Raw genomic sequence first — 11,702 nt, 5'->3', positions numbered from 1 at the left:
GACTTCTATGTGGGATGGAGTAGAGGTAGTGAGGCTTCTTTTTTCCTGCCCTGGGCAGTAGAGGGAGTGATATAAAGAGAGAGACTGGGCAGTGGCCAGTGCTGCTGGGGAGTGTGGGGGTCGGGCCAAGACATAGAGTTCTCAGCTCCTGTCTGCACTGTCCCGAGCCCTTCCCTCACCCATAAGCTAGCTTCCTTGTCTTTGTCATGGTGAGAACTCCCCCCTCATCGGCATGGGGGCCAAAACAGTAGCAAACAGAACGTTCTGGAACCTCTCTCATGCTCTAAGTATGTTGGTTTCTCCCCAAGTTCAGTAGGCGAGGGAGCCTCACCCAGATCCCTCCCCAACTCGGTTCTCTACCCCCTCCCCTGCCCCATCCCTTCCTCGAGTCCTGGCTGTGCAGGCTCTGTTTCCTCTTATGAGGAAAGTGGATCATCATGCTTGCATCTCTAGGAATGTCGACGGCAGTGAAAGGACACAAGATAGACAGTGGAACCGTGTTCTCGGAGCGCTCGCCACGCGCCACGCACAGTGCCATGCTCGACCTGCCACCTCCCACTTCAGCCCCCCTGCACCTAACAGGCAGGGGACTGTTTATGTTCATTTTATAGAGGAGGAGGCTGGAGTCCAGAGTGGCCCACCCAGATCCACCCAGCTTGTGATCGGCAGAGCTGGAACCCGCTCCAGCTGACCCTAGGACTGAGCTGGAGAGACGTCCTGGGACCCCCGCCATGTCCTCCTGCCTGGCACTGCCGTCCCCTGGCTGGCTCAGGCTGAGTCATCGGAGGGAAGCTCCTTCCAGTCCCACACTCTTCCCCCAGGAGACCCTGGGGCCAGCCTCACCACAGGTGCTGTGGCTAATTCCTGTCACCACTGGCTCTGGGAAGAGATCCTCCCCCAGGAGATGCCAGCTTGCTCTGCGGCCTTGTAGGGTAGACCCTTGTCCCTGGAACAGCCTCTTGCTCAGGGAGCTCCCGGAAGATCTGATGCCAGGGAGGGCAGGAGGGGGCTGGGCATGGCGTTCGATCCCAGCTGTGCCCCCGGCCCTGCAGCCTTAGGACTGGAGTTACGCCCTCTCTGTGTATCTGCCCCAGGGACACCCAAGGAGTCCTCCCAAGGCTGGAAGGGTCATGCGGGGTCCTGGCTCCTGGGGGCTCTGACCCAGCTGTCCAGGCTGTGTGGCCTGGGGCACCAGGCAGGTGGAGGCTGGCCTTTACAGCTCAGAAGAAGAGAGCTCGCCCCTGCCCTGCAGCTCTCCAGCCGGGGGCTTCTGAGGATGGGAGTAGGGGCAGGGCTCCCCGTTGCCAGCCTGACCACCTCAGCCATGAGACTCAGGGTCGTCTATCGAGCATCCACCACGTGCCAGACTCTGTGCGGGCTTTGGAGGCACGGTGGCGGACACCATGCAGCCCGGCGGAGAGGGACCGATGCCTGCAAACACTCACGGAACTCATCACGACAGCGAGACTGCTGCCTTAGGTTGGGCTCCCCCAGAAGCAGATCCTGAGACAGAAATTCGAGAGCGAGGAATTTATTTGGGAGGTAACCCAAGGAGACGCGGGAAGGGGCTGGGGAGCGAGACAGGGAAGCGCCGGAGGCGCGACGGGGGGCTCGGTGATAAAGCGGTTACGCTCGGACAACTAGGCGCAGTCCCGCCCGCAGCCTCTGCGGGCAGTCGAGAGCGCTCTCGGCAGAGTTTCCCGAGCGGGGTGGGGGAGCTGGGGTGTTTATCCGCCAATTCCAGTCCTCTTGGATGAAGGCTGCTCTGTGGGTGTTGATCCCCAGCATTCCTGGTCTGCCTTTGCATGGGCGACGGCAGCTTCAGCGGTGGAGAGAGCCCCCTTCCCCCCAGAGATGCAGTTGCTGGAAGAAGGAAACCCTGGGTGGGGGCGGGGAACAGTGGGAGCTGAGGGGACCCGGCAGGCCCCCAGAGTGTCAAGTGAAAATGTTAAAGGGGGCCGGCCTGGTGGCACAGGGGTTAAGTTCACATGCTCTGCTTTGGGGGCCTGGGGTTGCAGTTCCGATCCTGGGCGCGGACCTACACACGGCTCATCAAGCCACACTGTGGCAGCATCCCATATACAAAATAGAGGAAGATGGGCACAGAGGTTAGCTCAGGGACAATCTTTTCACCAAAAAAAAAAAAAAAAAAGCCCACCCCAAAACCAATGGAATAGTAACACAGGGACTTGATTAGTCTTGGGTGGAAGTCAGGGAAGGCTGCCCTGGGGAGGGGACAATTGAGGCAAGGTCTGAGGGAGGACTGAAGAGTGGGGTGGGGTTGGTGGAGATGGGTGCTGCGTATGTGAAGACCACGGCGGGGAGGGACTTGAGTGCAGAGACGGGGCAGGGGGAGTGTGGCGGGCTATGAGGCCGCGGGATCAGACAGCAGGGGAGAGGGCCCCCGAGTGTGAGGTGTGCAGGGGCTGAGGGGCAGAGGGAGCTCCCGAGCGCTGGAGGAGACGAGCAAAGATGTTCTGGGCTGGCGCCTTAGGCAGAAGTGTTTGCTGAATAGTAATACGACAAGGATGACAATCAAAATGGCGCTGGCTGAGGATGAGGCAGAGCGTGTGCTGAGCGGGTCCCTTGGGGCGATGGGGGAGGCCCACTGGCCCTTCACTCAGAGCCTTGTGCAGCGCGGCCTCGGAGGCCGCCAGGGAGGCTGCTCGCCATGGCCCTACAGCTGGCATGTGGCAAAGCCAGGATCTAAACCCGAGTCTGTCTGACGCCCCGGATTCTGAAACCACCAGCCCTCCAGCCCTTGCTGACCCGTTTTTTAACTCAGTGTGGGAAGGAGGGAGCAAAGGCCCCGTGTTCTGCCAGAAATGTCTGAGACAGACTCTGAGAGAACTGTGTGGGTTACAGGGCTTGCCCACAAATGCAGAAAAGCAGGCACGACCCCAAGCTTCGCTGCATCATGATAATTAACAATAACGACAGTTAACACTGGCGTGGCCTCATTCTTCCCGCGCTGCCCCTGCATATAGAAACTCATACATTAAACTTTACAATAATAATGAGATAGGGTTATTTTGCTCATTTTACAGCAGGAGAAACTGGAGCACAGAGAGGTCAAGGGGACAGTTAAATAGAGACAGAAGCAGGATTTGAACCCAGGGTGCCTGACTCCTGAGTCTACACACTGAACCACTACACTATACCCTGAACAGCCTTCTGTGCTTGACCTGCAGCCTGAAGTACCTTCACAGATGACAGCCACCACCCACTGGCGTCAGTGCTACTGCTGTAGGGAGACAAGCCTCCCTGAGTCTCTGGCATTTTTGTACAGCTCACAAGCAGGGACGTGCACAACTTTTGTTCTGGATATCTTTTCAAGGATGTTTGTACAGCAAACAGGCTTGGAAGGTAGAGAGAGTTTCTTCTTGGGGAGCAGAGGGCAGGTTTGTTTGCTGTCCACATAGTAAAGATAACGCCTCCTTCTGAGATAGGAAAAAACTAGGATTTCTAAGCTTGGAGTTCCTCAGCTGTGATGTAAACCGAGTGTGCATCCAGCACCCATCTGAGTTCACCTGCATCATCCCCATAGGACTTGGGAGGAACCAGCAAAAACGCGAAGTTCGTGCTGCCTGCTGCACTGTGAGCGATAAAGTCCTTTGTCTCTGATCCTGGAGTCTCGTGTCTTCTGCCAGCATCCGTGAAACTGTGGCAGGTTTAAATTGGAAGCTTGCAGGGAGGCTAAAATCCCAGACCTTTCACAGTTCTTGATACCTCTTTGTTCTCTCTGTGAAGCCACCTGTCACCAAGGTGTCTTACCTGGGACCCTAGATTTAGCTTATTTAGGTCCCACCTCAGCTCCTGCCTTTCTGACCTGGTGCAGAGTCAAGTGGTGAAGAGTTAAAGCATGCCATCCTTTTGAGGCTGATTTCTCAATCTTGGCATTATTGACATTTGGGGGCCGGATCGTTCTTTATAGTATGAAGCTGTCCCGTTCACTGTAGGATCTTAGCAGCATCCCTGGCCTCTACCCACTAGATGCCATTGGCACCCCACCTCCAGTCATGACAACCAAAAATATCTCCATACATTGTCAAATGTCCCCTGGGGGAGTGGGCTAAGTCAACCTTCTTGTTGAGAACTACTCCTTTTGAGAAGGACCAACGTCTTGGGTATCGAGCAGAAGATGCCTTTGGCTTAGGGAGTTGATTTTTATGAGCAATCCCTCTATACTCCCAAATTATATGGAAATGGTTCCTAAAACACCCTGAGTTTGAACATTGGCATATTGGAATTTCTGTGACTTTGAATGAATAATAATAGTAATACAAAGTAACAATAACATTGCATGCGCGTGTTGATAGTAGCACTATTCACAAGAGGCCAAAGGTGGAACAACCCAAGAACCTATCGATGGATGATGGATAAACACAATGTGGTCCATCCGTAAAGGACTAGCATTCAACTTTAGAAAGGAATGAAACTCTGACACGTGACACAAAAGGACAGCTATTGCCTGATCCCGCTCATCTGTGGTCCCTAGAATAGTTAGATTCAGAGAGACAGACAGTAGAATGGTGGGTGCCAGGGGCTGGGGAAGGGGGATGGGGAGTTCGTGCTCAATGGGGACAGAGTTCCTGTTTTTCAGGATAAAAAGATCTGGAGACGGACGATGGTGATGGTTGTGCAACACTGTGAATGCACTCAAGGCCACTGAACTGCACACTTAAAAATGGGTAGGATGGTTAATTTCATGCTTTGTGTATTTTACCACAATAAAAAAAAGTAACAACAGCAACAATAACTAACGGCATTTGTTGTGTACCATTTTTTTTTGTTAAAAATTGTGCAATGATAATGAAAGCAAACGTCAGAGAAAACAGTCACTTTCTTAAAGTTAAGCTATCATCATCCCAAAGGTAGCAGAAATGCTAAAAATTGATTGATATATGGAATAACAACATTGGTTCAAAATACTTCAAGTAAGTTGGTTCTATTACTTTCTTACGTCTACTGTAAAATATTCTAGAATTCAACTGAGAATGGCTAAATGCAGAGCATAATGACATGTGTGACTCATAGACAAACTCGAGGATGGTTCCTAGGACGGAGAGTAACATATGCAGACGTTAGACAGCACAGTCATTCATGAGTTCGCGTACGCCAGCGCTGAGTAACTATTTTACACGCTCTACCTCAGGGTTTGCAAAATGCAGTCATTCTCATATCACCTCTACCTTTTGTCCATGTCTTACTTTGGGTTTCCCCAAAAGTAGGCCCCCAAACAAGGATTTGTGGGAGGCAGTCCCAGGAATCCAGGAGAGAGAGTGGGGAAAGGAGCCAGGGAGGGGAGGCACATCCATGAGTGGGCTACAGCTATGGGCACCCGAGTCTCTGTTCCCCTTGGGATCTTCTGAGTGACTTCTGACTTCTGCTCTGAAGACACCTAGAGTCATCCGGCTGAGGGTCAGGAGGCTGGGGGCAGATGCCCACCAATGCTTGACCCTCATCGGTTGATGGTTATCTTCTGGGCATTAACACCCGGGCACTTCTGGTCTGCTCCACACTGGGCCAAGAACACCCCGCGTTGGAAGTGGTTGGTGTGTAATGGGACCTGTCTGTGGGTGGACTGTGGGCAGGTTGAAGGAACATGGGGAGGGGCTATCAGCAGCATCTGCCAAGGCCATGTCTGTGTACCAAAGGTACCGTCATTTACTTGATGTTTTTCCTTTAAATCCAGCATTGAAAAACATCTCAGGTAGGTTAGAGTGGTCTTCGTGAGCTCCCACTGTGGTCAGGGCCAAGACGCGCAGCAGGTGACGCGCAGCCCATCATCCTCGTCTTCAGACACTTGCGGGAGAGATCTCGATTCAGGTGTGGCTTCATGAGCAAGTGAATGTGCAGATGTGGCGCTGGACGTTGGTTCTGAGGAGTATACGAACCTTGCATTAGATGAAGCAGAAGACAGTCATTCTAAAACCAAGTCAGGAAAACCACTCGGTCGAATCTGCTAAAAGGAGATGCTCTTACTTTGCTCCAAAGCGTCTCCAGTGGGAAATGCTCGATGAAGTGAGGCATTGTTGAGAAGGCAACATGGGTGGTTCTTTCTGGGTGTCCTGTTGGGAATGTAATTCTAAAATGTTTGCTCCTGTTGTTTTGATTACCCTTATGTTATTACCAGATGATGATAAATGCTGTGGGATTGTTTTTATTAAAAACAAATCTCAAATAACTTCTTTGGCCTCATCCTAGTGTGCTTGAGGTACTAGTTGTGTTTTCTCCTGATACACATTTAAAAAAATACATGTATCCATTTAATAACTAAAATCCTCTTGCTTGCCAGTCAAGCATGCACCTCATTATCTCATTTAATCCTCCTAACAGCCCTGTGCTCCAGGTCCTCTAGCCTTTGTTTTACATATGAGAGGGGGGAAATGACTTGCACAAGGCCACACGGAAGAAAACAGCGAAGCCTGTTTTGGAGGATGCTAGCACTGCACCAGTTTCTTCTCCCCCATCTTGTGTAGCAGACAGAATTAGGACCTGGCAGCCCTGTCACCTTCTCCGTCTCCCTTACAATTGGCTTAATCTTTGAGAACCTGGGAGACAGTTCAAGTAGCTTTCGAGTCTGCATCTCTAGACGAAGCAATCAGAAGGAGCAAGAACATCTTCGCGAGTTGTTGCTCCTGGCTGCTTTTTGCAAAGTGTTACAAGAGAGCGAGCAGGCGTTCTTTCAAGTGTTGGCCGAGAGAGAGAAGTCCACAGAGGAGAGTTCTCAGAGTCGCAGAAGCCGGCCGATGCTCGTCTCTCAGATAGTGGTTAGTAGGGCCATTGCCCTCCATAGCGTAAGAGGCTGATCCTAAGCTCTTGGTGCCGAGGCATCCATTTCAAAAGATATCGTCTTGAATAAACATATTGCCAGCTGTATAACACAGCTGCTGACAAAACAATCAGGTAAGGAGCCTGGCTGCCCCCGCGCGAGACGTTCCCTCCGTCAGGAAGCCCTGGGTGACCTGGGTCACTGACCGCCTGGGGATCTCTGCTTCCTAATTCTCCCTCTTAGGCTTTACACTGGCCACTGAAGAGAGAACCCTTGAAACCCAGGCACCTCACCCTTGGGCCTCAATAAAGTCAGAGATCCAGGTCCACGCTCCTTCCCTCTCTTTGACATCCGCATCGCTGTGTGGCCCTCAGGCTTGCCGTGACCCTCCAGGACTTGGAGCAATAAACCTTGTTCCTCAAAGCTCCCTGATGGTGCTGCTGAAATGCATCCTGCCATCATCATAAGAATAAGAAGAAGAACGAGGGCCAACCACCCGCAACATTGGCTCTGGTGGGGGAAGTGTCTGTGGGGGCTGCCACAAGTGGTACCAACTATTTGTGAGTTCGTACTACTCACAAGGTGAGTGACTCAGGTGTTCCCAGGAGAAATATCACTATCAATAGGCTGGGACCAACACACCTTCCCACCCAAGACCTTTGTTTCAAATGACCTCAGGTAGCCACCATTAACATGATAGGGAGACCTGAGTAAATCAAGAAAAGTAAAGCCAGTCCACGAAGGAACTTTGGGTGTGGTTACTGACTCAAAGCAAATAGCCTACTAAGTTTTCTGGAGAATCATTCTGAAACCAAGACCCCAGCCCCTGCCTGTTTGAGCCTCAAAGCCATACCCAACTTCCTAATTTGCACCAGAGGAATCAGTGTCTGATGGCCCGATTTGCGCAGCAGAAGTCCCAAGAAGGGCATCTCCCCCGCTGTTCAGTTCAAATGTGGCCACGGAGGGGAAATGGACAAGGAAGAGCTGCTCCAGAGGGAGGAGCAGGCAATGGAGTCTCGCCCAGAGAGCCAATGAATTTATTCCACTTCATAGCAGGGAACTTTTAAAGAAATCCTGCCCCACGAGATTTGATCCTTATTATGGACTAGCAGCTGGTCTTATATTGTACATTGGGTGAGGGGATGGCCAGATAAATGGACTTTTAGTTCACAAATTATTGGATCATGGGGGAAACATTCCATCCTGATGAAGAAGACTGCATCACCCAGAGATTTTGGACTCTAAATGCATCCGCTGGACAGGACTTCAGGTTGCCTTCTTCAGGGCGGGCTGTCAGTGGATTCTATGGGTGGGAAGAAGCATGCTTCCATGTATTTGGTGGTTTGAAGGATGGAAGGTGGACTTCTGGCTTTCCACAAAAATCTACTCTTTCCTTCTTCTGTAATGATAGAATCGCAGCCTGGCCACATGGCTGACCACCTACACCACACTTCCCAGCCTCTCTTGCCGCTAGGCAAAACCCAGTGTGGAATGTGAGAAGTATGTGGGGCTTCAAGATCGTGGGCTTGCCTCCCCTGTGCTCTGTTACTATTTATTTTTGTAATCTAGAGTTCGCAGCTTCAATCTTATAGACAAGACTAATGCCCTGGGAAATGGGCAAGAAATAAGACATAATGGGTCTGAGTCTCTGAACGACGGAAAGGAGCAGAGTCGTCCACTGACCTAGACTCTGTTATATGAGAGAGAAATGAACCTCTATCTTGCTTGAGCCATAACTCTTTTAGTCTTTTTTTAAAGCAAATATTATAGGTTGAATTATGTCCTCTCCCCAAATTTATATGTTGAAGTCCTACCCCCCAGTATTTCAGAATGTGACCTTATTTGGAAATAGGACTGTTTTGTATATAATAGTTAAGACGAGGCCATACTGGAGTAGGGTGGGCTCCTAATCCAAGATAGCAGGTGTCCTTATAGAAAGGGGACATTTGGAGATAGACATGCACACAGGGAGGATGCCTTGAAAGATGAAGGCAGACATCTACAAGTCAAGGGACACCAGAGATGACCAGCAAACCACCACAAGTTAAGGGAGAGGCATGGAACAGATTCTCTCCCAGCCTCAGAGGGGACCAACCTACTGACACCTTGATTTCGTACTTCTGGTCTCCAGAACTGAGACAATACTTTTCCATTATTCAAGCCACCTGGTTTGTTGTATGTTACGGGAGCCCTAGGAACCTATTACAGCAAGTAAGCTCTTCATCCTGAGTAATACAGAAGTTGATACAAGAATTGGGGTGCTGCCAACACAAAAATGGAAAATCAGTTTCATTAGCTTAGTGACCTGGTGGTAAGGACATAAATATTGCAAGCTGGAAAGCTGGTGACTCTCACTATGCCAAATAAGGACATTTGGTAATACTGTCACTGTGATAACCTGGAAGACAGATCGTGTCTACTCACCCTGTGTTTCTAGAAGTGAATGGGAAGAGCTAGAACGTCACTATGAGGTGGCAAGGAATTACAAGGAAGAGCTGATCTTAGACAGGAATTGGCCACTTTTCAGAGTCAGAAACATCACAAGATTGGAAGAGCTTCCTGTCCCCCAAAACAGTATAGGCAGGGCCCTTGCCTCCACCCAAGGCTATTGTTTCAGATGACCATTAACTGACAGTGACAAAGATGTAGGCTTCAAGGAAGTGAATACTGCAAATTAAATAGACACAAGAGCTCTGGCTTGGAAAGAACATTGGATGTGGTTCCTATGAACGGAACTAACTAGAAGCAACTAGACCAGATGCCAGCTAAGTTCTTTGAAGGTACTATGCTGCTAAAGAAACCAAGAATTCAGTCTGGAAAATCTTATGACTTTTGAGCATTTGCATTTGTGTCTCTTGGTTATAACTGCTTAATCTGAACCTTAACCCACAGTGGGACTTGAATCCTGGTCTCTCTGGTTTCTGGAGCACTTCCTTCTAACTATGATTGTTCTTCAGGCTGCAGCATAAGCACCACAAGGTCAGGGATTTTGTTTGTTCCCTGCTGGACCTCAGCCCTTAAAAGCATGCCTAGAATGGAATACTACTCAACAAATAGCTGTTGGAAGGGTGGAGTAATAAACAAATGAGCCGAAAGTGATGCGAAAGAGATATCTAAGATTGAGACTACGCAGGGAAATTCAGGACAGATGGGCACTGCATTTGGATGCTCAGAAGTTCCAGTGCTGTGGTCACTGAATAAAAACTGGCCTCTTGCTGATGAGGGCCCCCAAGGCACTCTTCATGTCGTTGTTGCGTAGGCTGTAGATGAAGGGGTTCAGCATGGGAGTGACCACACTGTACATGACCGCAGCAGCTGTGTCCTTCTGGGCCGTGTGGGAGGACGTGGGGCTGAAATAAACCCCAATGAGCGTCCCGTAGAACAGAGACACCACACAGAGATGAGAGCCACAGGTGGAGAAAGCCTTCCGCTTGCCTCTCGTGGATGGGATCCTCAGCACAGCGGCAAAGATGTGTGTGTAGGAGACCAAGATGCCCACGAAGGGGGCGATGACAGAAAGGGCACCCACAGTGTACACCATTGCATTGTTGAGAAAGATGTCGGAGCAGGCCAGCTTCAGCAGAGGGCTGAGGTCACAGAAGAAATGGGGGACCCGGTTGTAGGAGCAGAATGAGAGGCGGGTCAGTAATACTGTGTGAGTCAAGGCATTCCCGAAGGCTGCAGTCCAGGATGCCGCCACCAGGAGGCCACAGAGCTGCGGTGTTACAGATGTGGCATAGTGCAGAGGGTGACATATGGCTGCATAGCGATCGTAGGCCATGGCAGTCAGCAGGAAGCTGTCGATGCCAGCAAACCAGATGAAGAAGAAGATCTGGGTCAGGCAGCCTGCAGAAGGGATCCCTTTGTGTCCTGACACGTGGTTGGCCAGCATCTTGGGGATGGTGGTGGAGGTGAAGCAAATGTCCACGAAGGCCAGGTTGGCCAGGAAGAAGTACATGGGAGTGTGGAGTCGGATGTCGCTGGTGATGACCAGGACGATGAGCAGGTTCCCCAGCCCTGTGACCAGATACACGCTCAGGAAGAGTATAAACAGAAGCTGCTGTTGTTTGGGGTCCTCTGAGAGGCCCAGGAGCAGGAACTCAGAGACCCAGGTGAGGTTTGCCCCTTCCATGGCCATCCTGCGTCAATCAGAAAGGAAACAGAGGAGCTGTCCATGGTCCTGGCCAAGCACCCCGCCCCTCCCCCGCTCCCCCCCTCCCCCGCCCCCCCCCCCCCCCCCCCCCCCCCCGCCCCGCGCCCATGGCGCCCTGGATCTCAGCTCCTCTGGTTAGTTCGGACATTCATCAATTCTTCCCACTCTCTCCTGCAACAGGATCCCTCCACTCATTTGCTGCATCATTGCCATCAGTGGACACACCATTCATTCCCCACAGGCCCCCTGCAGGGTGTCACCTGCAGCTTGGTACACAGCTCCCAAGTACGCTGACCATTTCTCACCTCCACCACCCACATCTCTATGCCCCAGGCTTTGTCTGGCTACAGGAGGAAGCTCAGCCTGCACACAGGGTAAAGAGGAAGCACTGGGAGTTGACACCCCCGGGAGTGAACTTGGGCCAATGAGGAACAGGGCTCGTTGGGTGAATCCCCTGACCTTAGCACTCCTGAGTGGGGCAGTTCTGGGGTGTGCGCTCCAAGGGGTCCCTATAAGGATCACCCCTCAGTTGCCTGGAGCAGGGAGCTTCTTATCCACACCTCCCTTCCCCAAATGCCCATTGGGTCTCCCGGGATTATCTCTCAAGTGAACTATTTGCACTCAAGTCCTTGACACAGAACCTGCTTTGAGGAGAATCCAGACTAAGATGCAAGGATTCCAAAATTCCTTCTGTCTTTGAAGGAATCCCTTCTTTGTCCCAAGTACCCCTCCAGCTCCTGTGTCCTTTCTCTGGCTCCATTGGACCTCAACACT

At 51.2% G+C, this 11,702-nt stretch overlaps 1 protein-coding gene across 1 annotated transcript; it reads right to left on the bottom strand.

The window, feature by feature from the left end:
• Positions 1 to 8,971: 8,971 nt before the first annotated feature.
• Positions 8,972 to 10,913, bottom strand: LOC103540449 (olfactory receptor 1f45-like). Its single transcript, XM_008507041.2, has one exon. The coding sequence runs from the start codon at positions 10,911 to 10,913 to the stop codon at positions 9,966 to 9,968; it is 948 nt and encodes a 315-aa protein (XP_008505263.2). The 3' UTR covers positions 8,972 to 9,965.
• Between the last annotated feature and the right edge of the window lie 789 nt (positions 10,914 to 11,702).

The sequence above is a fragment of the Equus przewalskii genome, chromosome 20 (assembly GCF_037783145.1).
Source record: "Equus przewalskii isolate Varuska chromosome 20, EquPr2, whole genome shotgun sequence".
Taxonomy (NCBI): domain Eukaryota; kingdom Metazoa; phylum Chordata; class Mammalia; order Perissodactyla; family Equidae; genus Equus; species Equus przewalskii.
The sequence above is the reverse complement of the archived record's forward strand: the minus strand, read 5'-3'. Positions and strand labels throughout refer to the sequence as shown.